The sequence below is a fragment of the Protopterus annectens genome, chromosome 16.part0 (assembly GCF_019279795.1).
Source record: "Protopterus annectens isolate FY-2018-M chromosome 16.part0, PAN1.0, whole genome shotgun sequence".
NCBI classification, from domain to species: Eukaryota; Metazoa; Chordata; order Ceratodontiformes; family Protopteridae; genus Protopterus; species Protopterus annectens.
In genome coordinates this window covers 284,418,834-284,437,625 of record NC_056750.1, presented here as the reverse complement: position 1 = coordinate 284,437,625, position 18,792 = coordinate 284,418,834, and the positions used below count along the sequence as shown (strand labels likewise).

The 18,792-nt window shown below is 43.5% G+C and overlaps 1 protein-coding gene across 2 annotated transcripts in view; it reads left to right on the top strand.

Moving 5' to 3' along the window:
• Positions 1–18,792, top strand: part of OXA1L (OXA1L mitochondrial inner membrane protein) — a 634,732-nt gene that overhangs the window by 205,433 nt on the left and 410,507 nt on the right. For both annotated transcript variants that reach the window (XM_044058379.1, XM_044058378.1), the window contains one exon: positions 642–785. In XM_044058379.1, the coding sequence (XP_043914314.1) occupies positions 642–785 (144 nt within the window). The remainder of the gene's footprint in view (positions 1–641; positions 786–18,792) is intronic.

The window sequence follows — 18,792 nt, the reverse complement described above, 5'->3', positions numbered from 1 at the left end:
CCTCATTGCTTGGCTGTTGCATTAGGTAATAATTGTCTGGGATGTCACGCTTCCCATTGGACTAGCTAATTCCTAGATGGTGACTTATCTTGTACAGTACTTGTGAAGAAAGCCAGATCAACATACGTTTCATAGTCTTTAAGAAATGTCTTGGAGCTGTATGGTATATTTTGATCAGGAAACAGACCTGCTGGTATGTACTGAGTAAGTTGTATCATATGTCACAGCACTAAAAAGTGTATTGCTTTACAGTTAACAAATTCTAAATATATCCAAGTCAAGCCTTTCATTTCTTTATTTTTTGCATTAAAGCAAGTCCTCTGCTTGCATTAACGTAATTGTTTCTGCTATTGATTGTTGTGTTTGGGAACATTGTTGTACAGCCAGCACAGTGGTCAACATAATTTGTCACAGAAAGTGCAGTTGATCTGACTTGCCTGCTGTTAAATATGCCTGCCATTATGCTTGTGTAGACTGGCAGAGAGATTTGATGCCCAAAGTCTGCCCTTCAGCACTAATAACTTTCTTAGCTGATTTTTTTCTGCTAGATGTCAAATTTTCATCCAGTTTGTGTCACATTCTTTAAAGTCCTGTAAGGTAAGTTTGGATCACTAAACTATGATTTACTTCCTCTTTATCAGGTACAGTACTAGCCCGTTGCCTCGTGTTTCCCCTGATTGTGAAAGGACAGAGGGAGGCAGCCAAACTCAATAACCACATGCCTGAGATGTCCAGACTTACCAATAAAATGAATGAAGCTAAACGTAGTGGGAACAAATTTGAATGTAAGTATGTATTAGGTGCTTGTGTTTGACTTTTGCAGAAATGTGTGGGTAGAAGACGTCTGTCTTTTAATTTTAATAATTATCTTGAATAATTAAGCATCAGAGTGCTCCACATATGTGTTTTCTGTATTAATAGATTATAGTGTGAAGTATCCTGATACATTTCTGTCCCGAAGTATGACTGGCAGTTTTTGACTTCCCTTTCTTTCCCAGTCTTGTTTGTATTTATTTGATTTTGTGTGGTTACATTGTAGAAAAGGTGAAGCTAGTTGTGCAGGTGTTGGACAAAGTCAAGATTACTCCTGTCCCAGAGTATGGTGTGGAACCACACATGTCGTTGTGGCAGTACTTTTAGTTAATACTGGCTAAGTCAAGCAGTTTAACTTTTTAGACCACGAGTATTTCTTAGCTTTTGCCTTGTGTGATTTTCAATGATGTGTTCTTTTGTATGGCTGTGTGCATCTTATTTTGAAGTATACCAGGGTAATCCCACTTTTGCATTTTTTTTTTGTTTGTTTTAGTGGGCAGCTCCACTAAATACATGTCCAGGTGCACTGATCTGATTAATTGAATTGCTTACAGTCTCAGATTGTGGAATTAAAAAATAAGACAAAGAAACTGAAGACTACAAGAAAAATCTTGTGCAGTTTGTGATCTTAATTCTTTGTCGTTCAGTTATATGCCATGCAACACGACAATAGTCGTTGAATACAAATCGGCCAAAATTATGGAGACCACCATATGCATCTGTTTTGATGTCCACAGCAAACTTGGGTACTGCACAGGAAGAATCAATGATTTCAGAAAGGCTAATTAACTTTTTTGTATTCATAAAAGGATAAGAGCAGACTCCTTTTAAATGGCTGTCCCTCTGTATTGCCTTTTGTTACAGATACAGTAAACCTTTTCAAAGTTGGAATAAGACTTCATTCCATGAGGGCAACAGCTGCATCTGCAGCAAATTTCAGAAATATTTCTGTCATTTTAAAAGTTGTAAAATAGTCTATGTTCACACTACAGCAGAACAGCAGAAATTAAACTACAATCAGAAACCAGCTCTGTGATGCAGAGGGATAAAGACCTGCATCCAATGTCCTGTGTTTAGAGGCTTTGGTGCTGGTGGATTTTTGCGTGGAGGTGGGCTTGAGTAGCTTACATCAGCTCAATAATCCTGTGGCGAGATCATGTGTTTGAGCACACTGCTGCAGGATCTGCAGTAGAGACTGGGGATGTGCTAGAGGGAAGGCATGACATTGGCTGAGTCACATAAATGTGTGGATACTACACCACAGTGCCCATTGTATGACAGTCCTTCAGATAAAAAGTGCAAATACAGGGGGAGAGATTAAGCCGTAATAGAAAAACACTCCCTACGCAACAGTATGATACTACCTCAGTTGCCCCATCATTTTACCAGACCTGAATGTGGTCAGAAGTCGTCCAGTGGGAAGGGCAGATAGAATCAGTAAACCGACTGGTAACAGTTGATGGTCAGCTGTGGAGGAGCCAACAATAAGGAAGAAAAACACAGTTTAGTGGTAGGGGACAGGTTTTGGCATGGCTGTGTTTCATGGGATCACTGGAACACTAAATATGTTCTTTTTGTACCCCCAATGAAGTATATATGTTTTGTTATAATTCTTTATTATACTGTTACACTGGTACTTTGCTTTTTTATAGTGAAATGTAGTTGTTTCTAGGACTGAAGCTTACTACATTTATGGATCCCTTATTAGTGCACCAGCCATGGTTTGTTGAGAGACTTGCATACAAACAGAGCTGGTTTTCACAGGGACTGAGGCATAGCTATCAGAAGTTTATGGCTGTGAGTGAAGGTACAGACATAAAAGTAACATTATCATCTTTCTAATAATAATAATAATAAACTCGGTCTCCATGTCTTTAATTTTCCATCCTGCTCATTACTCATCCTCATCCCATTCTATTTTGTCAATAGAATACTCTATATCATAATAATTTCACCTACACACATTATTAGAAATATAGTCAGTGTTTTGAATAGCTATGTATTAGTTTACTTGACATAGGCAATCTACTTCTGCAGTGTGCCTTGCTACATGTTGTGTTCTTGATTGAAGTTTATCCTAGTAATATGTCTATTAGTGTATTTCAGTCTGTATTTTTATCTGTTGTGGATGTTTTCTCCCCTTGTATACAACCCCCTTGTATCAGGTGCTGTAAAATGTTTTTGTGTGTGTTTTTGTTGAGCCTGTCTCCCCGACTCATTGTAAAATGTTTAGTCTGTTGCGGGGCCTTTCTCCCCTTTAATATAATTGCTCAACTACTGTTTAAATGTTTTTGAATCTGTTGTTTAACTTTTCATGTTCATCGTGTTTCACTGTTGCAGTCATTACACTTGGGTTATCCTGCTGGCAGGCGACCCGTGACCCGTAGTCGGCCCGAGTTCCAAAGTCTTGGTCTAGCGTCGGTTGCTGTCCCCTCTTCCCTGACGTCAGTGCACCAGGGGTAAAAGGTTGCAACCGATGCCATTTTCTTCAGTCTTTCTTGCCGCGCGGTGCCCGAAGCATAAGCAGTTCGCAAGTGCTGGTCGGCCAATTCCTGAGATTTTCAAAATTGAATTTCAGAACCGAAGTCTTCAATAAAGCTAAGTACCCCATTGGGGAAACTTTTTCTTGCTCCAGACCGATGTCAGTAAAAGTTAATAATTGTATTTCTCGTGGGAAGCAAATACCTCATAAGGACTTCCACTCTTACTGCATTCCTTGCCTAGGCCTTGACCACAACGTCACTAGTTGTCGGTTTTGTGCTAGATTTAATAAACGCACTATTAAACGTTGGTTTGATTTTGCTTTACATTATTTTGGACGAAGATTTAATTATATAATGCCCTCTGAACAACCGACGACCGGAATGTATAAAAAACGCAAAGACAAAGAAAAAGACAGGCATCCGAGGTCCAAAACCGACGATGAAGCCTCTTCTAGGCCAGTCACCAGTTCGCCGGTTCTCAGTGAGGTGCTTTTGCAGCCCCTGACACCCGCTACCTCAGAGCCACAGGCCACAACCGACAGCCACGTGGAGACACTGAGGCCTGTGGAAACTCAAGGTATTGGGCCTACGGAAAATATACCTTAAGATGGGTCCGGAGCCGCTGAGCAGACACCGGCTTCTGAGGGTGTTTTCAGACCTTCACAGCTTACAGTTAAAGCTATTACAGGAGCAAAGGCAAAGTCAAAAACACCATTAAAGACAAAGAAACAAGTGCAGCATTCTCCAGAACAGTCATCCATGCCTAAGAAACAGATGCTTAAAATGGCCGAAGACCTTATTACTTTAATCAGGGGCTCCCATCCTCCTCCTGACAAAAGGCCTAGGCAAGACACAGGTTATGATTCCTCTGATCAGGTTTACATTTCTTCTGATTCTTCGTCTGACCAGGGCTATTCTCTCCCTCCCTATGAGGACTTGAGTCCATTCCTTTAGCCTCACCACCTGAGGATTACTCTTTTCGGGAAACCCTGCACACCATGAGGGAACACTTCCATTGGGAGAGCCAGGTCAGAATCCAAGAAAAGGCTCAGAGATTTCCTTCTATTGCCTCAGCACAGGCCTTTGGCTATCCCCCCTGTGCTTGATATTGTGGATGATGTTTTTTCTGAATCCAGTCTGTCTCCAGATTCTTAACCCCCTGCACCAGTAAAGCTAGACAGATACTACAGGGTCTCTGACTGGATTTATTGCATGCAGTTGAACAAGTGGGAAAGCATACTCTGCAATGTGGTTTTGATTCATTAGAGGCTTCTTGTAGAGCCGCAGGTACAGGCTCAGTTATTCAAAGACATGCTTGGTTGAAAGAACAGAGTTTACCTGACCATGTTAAAATGAAATTATTAGATGCTCCACTACAGCATGATACTTTGTTTGGTGTTAAGGCAGAAGAGGTTTTAAAGAAAATGGAGGATAAAGCAAAGCCAATGCAAACTGTGAAAGATTTCTTACAGGTTCAGGCACCTAGATTTAGCAGGAATTGGCCTTCAAAAAATTGGTCCTTTCCAGTGTCAGATAGGCCACAAAGAGGCAGATACAGACGCCCAAGGGGCAGATCTCAGCCCCAAGGCTCCTACAGACCTAAACAGTGGGGTTCTTCAACCCCGAAAGGAGGAGAAGACAAATCACAACCTTATAGAAAACAGTCACAATGACTTCCCTCTGCCAATGCCAAGCACTTATCAGTTGACAGCACCCCTAGGGGAAAGCTAGCACTTTTCTCCAAGAATTGACATATGATCACCCAAGACCAATGGGTGTTAAATATAATTTCTCAAGGGTACAGGTTCCACTTCCACACGCTTCCGAAACCAAAAGGTATACCAAACCTGCCTCAAAACCAATGGGCAGAGGCACAAAAACAGATTGCAGCTCTTATGGATATGGGAGCTATTCAAAATGTCCCACAAGAAGAACAGGGCCAAGGATTTTACTCATGACTTTTCCTAGTACCCAGAAAGGACAAAGCATGGAGACCAATACTGGACCTGTCAATCTTCAATACTTTCCTGGATGTTCCAAAATTCAAAAGGTTAACAGTACAACACCTCTTGCCCATGCTGGGCAAAAGAGCTTGGCTAGTTACTTTGGATCTCAAGGAGGCATACCTGCACGTCCCAATCAGACAGTCGTGCAGAAGATACCTCAGATTTATAGCAGGCTCAATGCATAATCAATTCTCTGCACTGCCCTTTGGCTTATCTACTGCGCCCAGGGTCTTCACAAAATGCCTGGCACTAGTAATTGCATTTTGCAGGCAAAAAGGAATTCAGATATATCCCTACTTGGACGACTGCCTTATTCAAGCAGAGAGCAAGGACATTCTTCTAAAGCACCTGGAGTTTGTAAAAAGATTAATAATTTGCCTGGGGTACACAGTAAACGAGAAGAAATCAAAACTAGTGCCCTCTCAAGAGATAATATTCCTGGGTGCAAGCTTGAGTACAACTACCCAGATGGCTTATGTCACACCAGACAAACAAAGGCAACTGACTCATTACTTTCAAATGATGGCAACAAAGACCCAGCTCCCTGCAAGAAAAATTCTGCAGGCCCTGGGTTTCATAGCATCTTGCATTCTACTAATTCCATATGCCAAACTGCATATGAGGAAACTACAATGGTATCTAAAAAGTGTTTGGACTCTGCATGGTCACATCCTAGAGACAATCATAACCTTGATTCCCTGCCTACAACAGGAGTTTCGATGGTGGTCACAGGCCTGTCACCACAACAAGGGACAGCCGTTCACCTTACCTACAGCCAGGCAGACAATAACAACGGATGCATCAGATTATGCCTGGGGAGCACATATGGCAGGAAAAAGTATTCAGGGCACGTGGCCCAAGCAACAACTGCATCTTCACATCAATCAAAAAGAGATGCTAGACCTAATACATCCAGGACAATTATTAATAAAGATGGACAATACCACAGTTATGTGGTACATAAACAAGCTAGGGGGCACACATTCCTACCCCCTATGCAGACAAGCCATGACTTTGTGGAACACAGCACTGACTTACCAGGTACATCTGCAAGCACAATTCCTGCCAGGAACAAAAAATACACTGGCAGACGAACTAAGCAGAAATCTCATGGATCCTCACGAATGGAAGCTAAATCCACAAGTGTTCAACATGATAACAAGGGAAGGGGGACGCCCCGACATAGATCTATTTGCCTCCCCTCACAATTGCCAATTACAGAAATTTTGCACAAGGACTTATCACTCTCAAGCATGGAAAGTGGATGCTCTATCTTTCAATTGGAAAAATCTTACAGTCTATGCCTTCCCTCCGATGCCTCTTCTCACCAAGGTGCTTCTAAAAGTCAGACAAGAGAGGCCAAAAATTATCCTGATTGCACCAGACTGGCCACGCCAGCAGTGGTACCCAGTCCTAAAGATTTTGTCCCAAGGCCCGCCTTGACCTCTACCTCAAATCCCTCATCTTCTGACACAGCAAAACAATCAGATTCTGCACAGTCAACTCAGAACCTTAAACCTGACAGCATGGCAGATAATGTAGCCACTCAGACTGCACCTCTCTCCAAAGCTGTTGTGGATGTAATTTTGGAAGCCAGGAGAACCAGCACTAGGAAATCTTATGCGGAAAATGGAAGAGATTCTGGGCTTGGAACCAGGCACAAGGCCTCGACCCACTGGTCCCTAATATGCCTCAGATTTTATAATACCTGACTGAGATGTTGGACAAAGGCCTATCTTTTTCTTCTATTAAAATCCATGCATCTGCCATTTCAGCTCATTACAATACGGATCCTCCTATTTTTTCACATCCTCTACTACGACAGTACCTCAGAGGGGCAAAGAATATAAGACCCCCTAGGAGAGCACCAGTACCTACTTGGGACCTCAGTTTTGTTTTAGAAAAACTAGCACTGCCTCCTTTTGAGCCAGCCAGCACAGCTGATCTAAAATTCTTGTCATGGAAAACTGCTCTGCTCCTAGCAGTAACTTCAGCAAGAAGAGTTTCGGAGTTACAGGCATTGATGGCTGTGGAACCTTTCCTCATTTTTCACCAGGACAGGGTTTCTCTAAGGACGAACCCAACATTCATGCCAAAAGTGGGGTCTCCAATGTGGCCTTAAACCAAACTATTAATTTGCTTACTTTCTACCCAAATCCCCAGAATAAAGGGGAAAGACTTCTGCACTCTTTGGATATTCACAGGCAGCTACGATTTTACTTGGACAAAACAAAAGCTTTCAGAAAAACTGAGCAACTGTTTGTAGCATATGCTGCAGGATCACAAGGAAAACCTATTACAAAGCAGACAATCTCCAAATGGATAGGACACTGCATCCACTTCTGTTATGCACAACATGGCAAATCTGTGCCTAAAGGCATTAGGCCTCATTCTACCAGAGCAGCAGCCACTTCAGCAGCTTTCCTCAGAGGGGTACCAACCAAAGACATATTAGAAGCTGCAACCTGGAGCTCAGTGCACACTTTTACCAAGCACTACCACCTACCTCTCTACTCCAACTCCAGAGCAGGCTTTGCCACTGCAGTTCTGCAGGGCTTGTTAGCCTCGCCAAATCCAATCTAGACCCAGCCAACCTGCCTAAGCTTTGGGATTCTACCCAAGTGTAATGACTGCAACAGTGAAACACGGTGAACATAGTACAGTTGTGTACCTACCATAAATGTAGATGTTCGAGTGTATTCACTGTTGCAGTCATGGTTACCCACCCACCATCCCCCACTTTGCTGGGACTACTCTGTACTTCTCAACTCTATACAACCTATGTGGTGTATTTCTTTTAGAAGAAGAAAAATGTTTTTATGATATATGCATGGTTGTTTGGCATATTTTTATCTTTTCAGCCTTCCTATCTGAGGGCACCTGACATCTGGGGCAAGAAAAACTGAAGAAAATGGCGTTGGTTGCAACCTTTATACCCCTGGCGCACTGATGTCATGGAAGATGCGACAGCAACCGACGCCGGACCAAGACTTTGGAACTCGGGCCGACTATGGGTCACGGGTCGCCTGCCAGCAGAATAACCCAAGTGTAATGACTGCAACAGTGAAATGCACTCTAACATCTACATTTATGGTAGGTACACAACTGTACTTTCCTGGACCTCCACTTAAAATGGGCCATTGGCTCTGTAGGGCATTCCCAGTTATCGAAGGACAAAGAAGTAATGATTTATGTATTTTATTTTAAGACCACAATGTTATGATTTGCTACTACACTGTCCATTCTTTAAAAATCTTCGGTTATAGTAAGTTTCCAGAATGCTGAGTGCTTAAACAGCAGTAATTTTTGTGTCATATGAAAAAAAAAATGGGAGTGGCATGGTTTGGACATACTTTTCTTTTTTTTTTCCCCCTTTAGAAATCTGTACATTACTACTTTTAGATGCTCTGTCACAAATGTAGTGAAGTGTTTAGTCAGAACAAAACCAAGGCATTTGAATTGTGACACACACTCGCCAAGTAGTTTATTAATGGCCAGGTACCAGTGATTGCTGACCTGTTCTTTTCCAGGACTTTTGGAATAAAAATAGTGATAAGATTAGTTTCCAGGAGCAATCATTTTTGAGAAAGGCAGCCTTCATTGAGTATTTTTTATTCAAATTGTGAGAGGCAGTATATGAAAGGACAGCGTCATCTGCATGCTGAAATAGTCTGCTCTTAGCACAGTTGCTGTATTTAAAAATGAGAATGCCTTCTTTAAACTTGTACTTGGTTGTTAGAATTTACTGTCTCAAGATATTATAAGGAAGTCTTAACAACTTTCAACATTTATTTAGATTGATACTCAAAGAATCCGTAAGACATGAATATTACTACAGCTGATTCATTCATTCCTTTCTTTCTTTTTTAGTTTATTAACTGGATAGGTGAGCTAGTTAGATGACCTTTTTCAGGCACAACACAAGCTCACAAAGAAACAACAGTGTAGGGCAGACTATGTAATGTTGTCATAAATGTATTCAAGAGCCCAATGGCCCATCTGCTCCTGTCTGGGAATCCCCAGTGAGCTCATTCATTTGAGGTAACACTTGGGTGGTAGAGAGAGAACCAGCTTACCATTGCTGCAGCTGGCCTCCCCACACCCCTTTAATAACTTTGAGCTCTGCTATAGCAATCATCTGAGGATGTGTGCCTTTATAAGCCAAATTCTCCTCATCTCACTCTGCAGCTTGTATTTGACAAAGCAGTCACAATAGGCTCAAGATCCACTTAATAGCATGCCAAGTGTTCAGGCTAGGTGTCAACATGGTGAGCAAAAGCCACCTCTCTCCCCAGAATAGGGGAGCTGGCAGTAGCCGTTCACTTCCATCCCCCTGCACTAGCTTATAAAGGCACCAGAGACATTATTTGAACTCCAGTTGCTTGTAACATTGTCAAGGCTTTATCCCTATGTGCAACAGTGCTGGCTTTACTTAAGTATGTAATTAGTAGTTGTGGTCTGACTTCTGTTATGTGATGCAGTGTGAAATACACACGTCATATTTTTCTGTTGATGTTCTTCGTGTTTCACTGTTGCAGTCATCAAATTTGGGTTATCTGCTTGCAGTAGCCCTCAGTCGGCCTGATTATCAAAGTCTTGGGTCATGCGTCTGTTGTCTCATCTTCCATGACGTCAGGTAGGGGTATAAAGCATGCAGCCGACGCCATTACATCAGTCTTTCTTGGCTTGCGGTGCCGGAAGCAGAAGCAGTTCGCAAGTGCCGGTCAGCCGACTCCTGAAATTTTCGTTTTCAAGTTTCAGAACCAAAGTCTTCAACTAAAGCTAAGTACCCCGTTGGGGAAACTTTTTTTCTTGCTCTAAACCGATGTCAGTAAAAGTCAGTTAATTGTATTTCTTGTGGAAAGCAAATACCTCATAAAGATTTTCATTCGTACTGTATTCCTTGCCTAAGCCCTGACCATGACGTACCTCACTGTTGGTTTTTTGCCTTATTTAAACAACAAACTATTCGTCAGTATATTTACGCTTCTAAATATTTTTGTACTTGGTTCAATTACCCAGCTATGGCTTCAGTAAGCCACCCGACTACCGACATTCCGAAAAAACGCAAAGATAAAGAGACACATGCCGCCTAGGTCCAAATCTGCCGATGACGCTTCTCCTAAGCTAGTCGCCAGTTCACCGGTGCTCATTGAGGTGCTTTCGCAGCCCCTGATACCCACTACTTAAGATTCGCAGGTCTCTACTGAGACCCATTAGGAGTCTGGTATATACAGCAAGATGCTTCAACTGTGGAACCTGCAGATGTCTCTACCTTGGATGGGTCCGGAGCCGCTGTGCAGGCACCGGCTTCTGAGGGTGTATTCAGACCTACTGATTTGCATATTAAACCGACGCCATCTTCTTCTTCAAGGCCTAAAACTCGATCCATGCCTAGAAAATTGACGCCCAGACCGCATGGTCAGGCCTCTATGACTAAAAAACAAATGATAAGAATGGATAAAGACCTTATTACTTTAATCAGGAGAAGTCAACCTCCCCCTCTAAGAGACCTAGGTCTGATTTTGCTTATGATTCTTCTGATCAGGATTCTGAAATTTCTGTTTCCTCTGATGACCAGGATTTACCCTTATCTACCTATGAGGATTCTGATGCAGAGAACTCTATTCCCTCTGCGTCCCCTCCAGAGAATTTCTGTTTTGGTGAAACCTTGCATACTCTTAGAGAGCATTTCCGCTGGGAAAGCCAGGATTACTCTGATTCTAAAAAGAGGCTTGGGGATTTCTCACACCTGCCCCAACACAGGCCTTTAGCTGTCCCCTCTGTAGTGGACATTGTTGATGATGCCTTTTCGGAATCTAGCTTGGCCCCCTGACTCCTTACCTCCTGCTCCCAGAAAACCAGATAGATATTACAGGGATGTTCATTGTGCATACAGCTGCAGTAATCACATATGGGTTCTCTGCCATCAGGCGGATCCTCGGTCGGCCGAATTCCAAAGTCTAGGTCCGGCGTCGGTTGTTGTCACTTTCTTTCCTGACGTCAAGTGCGACAGGGGTATATAAGACACAGCCGACGCCATATTCTTCAGTCTTTTTTGCCGCGCTGTGCCCGAAGCAGAAGCAGTTCGCAAGTGCCGGTCGGCCAGCTCCTGAATTTACGAAAAATTGGAAACTGAAGTCTTCTTTAAAGCTAAGTACCCCGTTGGGGAATCTTTTCTTGCCTCAGACCGATGTCAGACAAAGTTAACAATTGTATTTCTTGTGGGAATCAAATACCGCATAAGGATTTCCATTCCCTCTGCATACCTTGTTTAGGCCCAGACCACGACGTCTCAGGCTGTCGCTTTTGCGCTACTTTCAATAAACGCACTATTAAGCGTTGGGCGGAGTTTGCCCAACATTATTTTGGTAAAGCCTTCGATTATAAAATGTCGTCGGAGACTCCGACTACCGTTTTTTCCAAAAAACACAAGGACAAGGACCGACACGCGGTCTCCACCGACACCACGACAAAATCGGCTGCACGTGGTCCAGTTCTAAGTGAGACGCCTATGCAGTCCCTGACTACCGACGACACTTCCTTGGCGGTGTCTCCTGTAACCGAGACCACAGGTACCTCGGCCCTTACTCAGACTACAACCACCGAAGCCACTGTGAGTGTTGAGCCTCCTAATGTGGACAGGTCCACTTCCACCCAGGGTGTCTTTAGGCCCTCATCTTCCTTTTCCATTAAGGCCTTTACTAAGTCCAAATCAGCCATGCATCCCAAGAGGCCTGTTGCTCAGGGCCCATCCCCAGGCCCCATGCCTAAAAAGCAGATGCTTAAAATGGCTGAGGATTTAATTATTCTTATCAGGGGTTCCCTACCCCCTCCAGACAAGAGACCAAGAGTGGAGGAAGATTCTCCCTCTTCTGAACAGGGCTCCATTTTCTCAGAACATTCTGATGTAGAGGAACACTCGTACTCCCCTTATGAAGATTCTGATGCAGAACAGTCCATTCCTTCTGTATCTCCCCCAGAGGATTTTTCTTTTGGAGAAACCTTGCACACCTTGAGGGAACACTTCCATTGGGAAGGCCAAGACTTTTCTGATTCCAAGAAAAGGCTTAGGTAATTTCTTTTGTTACCTCAACACAGACCTCTGGCTATACCTCCTGTCTTGGACATACTTGATGATGATTACTCTGAGGCTTGTCTTAATCCAGATTCCCTGCCTCCTGCCCCAGTCAAACCTGATAGGTACTACAGAGTTCTTAACTCTCACCAGTTTCTTTTCAAAAGCCATAATGCTGACCCTGAAACCATTTCTCAAGGCCCCAAGGGAATGAAGGCCTCTACTGCCAAGAATCCACTACCTTCCGAAAGAGAATCTAGATCCTTAGAAAGGTGGGGAAAAAAGGTATACACCTCGGCCACCCTAGCCATGAGGGCCTTAAACTGTCAGTTCCATATGCTTAAATATCAGCAGTTTCTGTTATCACAATTAAGAAATAAAATGTTTCAACCTGAACAATCAGATTTGAAGGAATTGCAGGATATGATGCATAGTGCAGAACAAGTGGGTAAACACACCTTACAATGTGGCTATGATGCCTTAGAGGCCTCAAGTAGAGCTGCTGTTACAGGATCAGTCACTCGTAGACATGTCTGGCTTAGGGAATAAAGCTTGCCTGATCATGTTAAAGCTAAACTACTAGATGCTCCTTTACAAAAGGATATACTATTTGGTACTAATGCTGAGGAGATACTACGGAAAATGGAAGAAAAAGCTAAATCTATGCAAACTGTCAAGGCTTTTCTACAGGTACAACCACCTCGTTTTAGCAGAAATTGGCCTTCTAAAAACTGGTCCTTTCCAGCCACGGACAAGCCCCAAAGAGGTAGATACAGGCGCACTAGGGGCAGAGGGCAATCTCAAGGATTATATAGAGGCAGGCAATGGCAAACCCCAGCACCAAGAGGTGGCGAAGACAGTGCACAACAATACAGAAAACAAACCCAATGACTTCCTCCTTTTCATGCCAAGCAAGTCTCAGCTGGCAGCTCCCTTGGGAGGAAATCTGGCATTATTTACAAGAAATTGGCATATTATCACAATAGACAAATGGATCCTGGACATTATAAACAGAGGCTACAGATTTCATTTCACACTCTTCCAAAAATGAGAGGCATGCCAAACCCTGCCACACAATCAAAGGGCAGAGGCACAAATACAAATTTCAAAACTCATGGACATGAAAGCTATTCAAGAGGTACCTACTCACGAACAAGGTCAAGGTTTTTATTCCAGACTATTTCTGGTACCAAGGAAAGGAACCGACTGGAGACCCATTTTGGACTTATCCTTCCTAAATACATTTCTACTCGTACCAAAATTCAAGATGCTCACATTACAGCAGCTTCTTCCCATGCTGGGCAAGGAGTTTTGGCTGGTAACTGCATGTCCCAGTCAGACAAAGCTGCAGAAGATACCTCAGATTTCTTGCAGGTTGAATCCACTATCAATTCTCTGCATTGCCCTTTGGCTTATCTACTGCAGCCAGAGTATTCACGAAATGCCTGGCATCAGTAATTGCCTACTGCAGACTTCAAGGGATACAAATTTACCCTTATTTGGACGACTGCCTGATCCAAGTGGACAGCAAGCACATACTTCTGGAACATCTGGCTTATGCAACACGGTTACTGAATTCTCTGGGATACACAATCAACAAAGAGAAATCCAGGCTAACACCATCTCAGAAAATAACTTTCCTGGGTGCCAACTTGGACACAAACACCCAGATGGCCTACCTTATGCCAGAAAAACAGGGGCAGCTAACTCAGTACTTCAAAATACTAGCAAATTGCACCAGGCTTACTGCAAGGAAAATCCTGCAGGCTCTGGGCTTCATGGCATCTTGCATTCTTTTAATCCCATGTGCAAAGTTGCATATGAGAAAACTTCAGTGGTACCTAAAAAACCTATGGTCTCAACACAGCCACAATTTGGAAACAATAATACCAATAATTTCATGTTTGCAAAAGAAATTTCTCTGGTGGGCCCAAGCATGTCAAACAAACACAGGTCTCCCATTCTGCAAGCCTCAAGCAAATCAAGTCATCACAACAGACGCCTCAGATTACGCCTGGGGGGCGCACATGACAGGCAGGTGCATTCAGGGCAAATGGTCCCAAAAGGAAAAGCACCTTCACATCAATCAAAAAGAAATGCTAGCAGTGATAAATGCAATTACAGCATTCAAGGACCTCCTGCATCCAGGACAATTATTGATAAGAACAGACAACACCACAGTTATGTGGTACATAAACAAACAAGGAGGAACACATTCATACCCCCTGTGCAGACTAGCCATGACACTTTGGAACTTGGCTCTGGAATGGCAAATTGAACTTCAAGCACAGTACTTGCCAGGTTTGGAAAACACGCTGGCAGACAATCTAAGCAGAAATATGACAGATCTGCACGAATGGAAGTTGCATCCTCAGGTATTTACAAAGATAATCCAAGCGTGGGGGAGGCCAGACATAGATCTCTTCGCCTCCCACAGGAATCATCAATTGGAAAAGTTTTGTTCAAGGACCTTTCATCCAAAGGCCTGGAGAGTGGACGCCCTTTCATTCAGTTGGGCAGCATGGACAGTGTACGCTTTCCCACCTCTGCCTCTTCTGCCCAAGGTGCTCTTGAAAGCAAGAGCAGACAGACCGAAGATGATACTGATTGCTCCAGACTGGCCAAGACAGCACTGGTACCCACTCCTGAGGAGCCTAACACATACTCCTCCCTGGCCTCTACCTCTAATGCCTCTTCTGCTGACTCAGCACAGCTACAAAACTCTTCACAGTCAGCTGAAAACACTCAATCTCGCTGCATGGAAAATTCCTCAACACCACAACAGACCCTACTCCCCAAAGAGGTGCAGGATGTCATTCTGGAGGCCAGAAGACCATCTACTAGAAAGACTTACTCCGCAAAATGGAAACGGTTTTGCTCTTGGAATGAGAAAAAAGGCCAGGACCCTAGAAAACTGAATTTGCCTCAGGTATTACAGTATCTAGCTGAGCTGCTGAACAGTGGACTTTCATTTTCCTCCATAAAAATCCATGCCTCAGCCATTTCTGCAGAATTCAACACGGATCCACCGTTATTCTCTCACCCACTTTTAAGACAGTTCCTCAGAGGGGCTAAGAATATAAGACCACCAAGGAAACAACCAGTGCCAGCCTGGGATCTTAATTACATTCTAGAAAAATTAACATTGCCTCCCTTTGAACCAGCTGCCTCAACAGATTTGCAATATTTGTCCTGGAAAACAGCTTTCCTTCTGGCCATTACCTCAGCTCGTAGGGTTTCGGAACTACAAGCCCTCATGGCTGTGCAGCCCTTTCTCATCTTCCATCAGGACAGGGTTTCCCTTCGAACCAACCCTTCATTTATGCCTAAAGTGGTATCCAGGGTAGCTTTAAATCAAGCCATACACTTACCTACCTTTTACCCCAATCCTCAAAACAAAGGGGAAAGGCTGCTACATTCCTTAGACATCCATAGACAGCTACGTTATTATTTGGACAGAACAAAGCCTTTCAGGAAATCAGAACAACTTTTTGTGTCCTATGCTGTGGGAGCTCAAGGGAAGCCTGTTACCAAACAGACAATTTCAAAATGGATAGGCCACTGCATACGATTTTGTTACTCCTATCATGGGAAATCTGTCCCTACAGGCATCAGATCCCACTCCACCAGGGCCACAGCTACCTCTACAGCCTTCCTCAGAGGAGTTCCTACCAAAGATATTTTGGAGGCAGCCACTTGGAGTTCTGTGCATACCTTCACAAAACACTACCACCTGCCTTTATATTCCAAAACTAGAGCAGGCTTTGCCACTGCTGTGTTGCAGGGCATTCTGGCTCATCCCAGTTCCTCCTAGTGCCTACCACCCTGTGCGTAGCTTTGGGATTCTAACCCATATGTGATTACTGCAGCTGTATGCACGATGAACATAGTACAGTTTTGTACCTACCATAAATGTAGATGTTCGAGTGCTAATACAGCTGTAGTACAGGTTTTCCTCCCTCCTTCCCCTCTTGGTAAAAGACTAGTGGCTAACACCTCCTCATACAACCTAATTTGGGTTATCCTCCTATGGTGTATTTGCTTGCAACTACTGTTTTTTGATTACATTGCATTGCTTGAATATATTTATATATATAATTTATGTATTGCTTTCCTTCTGGGGGCACCTGACATCTGGGGCAAGAAAGACTGAAGAATATGGCGTCTGCTGTGTCTTATATACCCCTGTCGCACTGACGTCAGGAAAGAAAGCGACAACAACCGACGCCGGACCTAGACTTTGGAATTCGGCCGACCGAGGGACCCGCCTGACGGCAGAGAACCCATATGTGATTACTGCAGCTGTATTAGCACTCGAACATCTACATTTATGGTAGGTACAAAACTGTACTTTCCTGACTCTCACAAGTTCCTCTTTAAAAATCCTACTGTGGATCCTGAGACCATTTCACAGGGACACAAGGGCATTAAGGCTACTACTGCCAAAAATCCTACCCCCTCTGATAGAGATTCCAGGGCGCTGGATAGATGGGGTAAGAATGTATACACTTCTGCAACCTTGGCCATTAGGGCCTTGAACTGCCAGTTTCGTATGTTAAATAATCAACAGCATATTATTGGATTGCTTAAACAGAAAATGATGGTGATTCCTGACTGTGCTGAATATAAGGGTTTACAGGATTTAATGCATTCTGATGAATAAGTTGGAAAACATACTTTGCCAATGTGGTTTTGATTCACTAGAGGCATCTTGCAGGGCTGTTGTCACTATACTTAGAAGGCATGCTTGGCTTAAGGAGCACTCTTTGCCAGATCATGTTAAAGCTAAATTGCTGGATGCTCCCTTAAACCAGGACCGCCTGTTTGGTAACAAAGCAGAAATACTACTTAAAAAGATGGAGGAAAAAGCTAAATCTATGCAAACTGTTAAAGATTTCCTGCAAGTACAGCCTCCAAGATTTAGTAGGCATCGGCCCTCTAAAAATTGGTCCTTTCCTGCCTCTTCCAGGCCTTCTTGGTCCAAACTCAGAACCAGCAGAATACCCAGGTTTCAGTCCCAAGGTACGCACAGGACTAAGCAGTAGGGGGCTCCCTTTTCCAAAGCAGGGAGTAGTAAGACTCCTCCCTATGGTAAAGTGTCTCAATGACTTAACTGTAAAACTTCAAAGCCCGTCTCAGCTGACTGCTCCTTTAGGGGGAAAGATTGCTCTGCATGCAAAAAACTGGGAACTCATTACCCAGGACAGATGGGTTTTAAATATAATTTCCCAAGGATACAGATTCCACTTTCACACATTACCAACCCCAAACGGTTGGCCAGAGCTACCCCCAAATCAGTGGGCAGAGGCTCAAAAGCAAGTTCTCTGTCTTAAGTTTAAGGGCTATTCAGACTGTCCCAGACGAGGAGAGGGGACAAGGTTTCTACTCAAGACTTTTCCTGGTGCTAAGAAAAGACAACTCCTGGCGTCCTATCCTGGATCTCTATCCTAAACACTTTTTTGGTGATCCCAAAATTCAAGATGCTAACTCTTCACCATTTGCTTCCTGTGCTAGGCAAGGATGCCAGGTTGGCAACACTGGATTTAAAGGAAGCCTACCTGCTCATCCCAATCAGGGAATCTTGCAGAAGATACCTACGCTTCAAAGCAGGCTACATGCACTATCAGTTCTTTGCACTGCCCTTTGGCTTATCTACTGTGCCCAGGGTATTCACAAAGTGCGTAGCTCCAGTCATTGCATTTTGCAGGCAAAGAAATATTCAAATGTACCCATACCTGGACGATTGTCTAATTCAGGCAGAAACCCAGGACACACTTTTGAATCATCTGGCGTTTGTACAAAAGGTGCTAACTTGTCTGGGGTACACCATAAATGAAAAGAAATCACATCTTGTACCCTGCCGCCAAATTGTATTCCTGGGAGCAAGCTTGAACACAACTTTCCAGATGGCTTTCCTCACGCCAGAGAAACAAGTTCATTTGACAGCTTACTTCAAACTAATGGCCACAAAGACCATGCTATCTACAAGACAAATACTGCAAGCCTTGGGGTTCATGGCCTCATGCATTCTCCTAATTCCATATGCAAGACTACATATGAGGAAACTACAATGGTATCTAAAAAGCCCATGGTGTCAACATTCTGAAGATCTAGAAGCTATGATTCCTATCATACCTTGCCTACAGTTAGAGTTCCTTTAGTGGGCAGAGGCCTGCCATCAAAACAAGGGACTGCCATTCACTCTACCCCCTGCCGCCCAAACCCTAACAACAGATGCATCAGACTATACATGGGAGGCTCACTTGTCAGGGAAGTGCATTCAGGGCAAATGGAACCCAGGTCAAATGCACCTGCATATCAATCAAAAAGAGATATTAGCTGTACAGAATGCTCTGACAGCCTTCAAGGACCACATACTTCCAGGACAATTAATGGCAAAGACGGACACCAC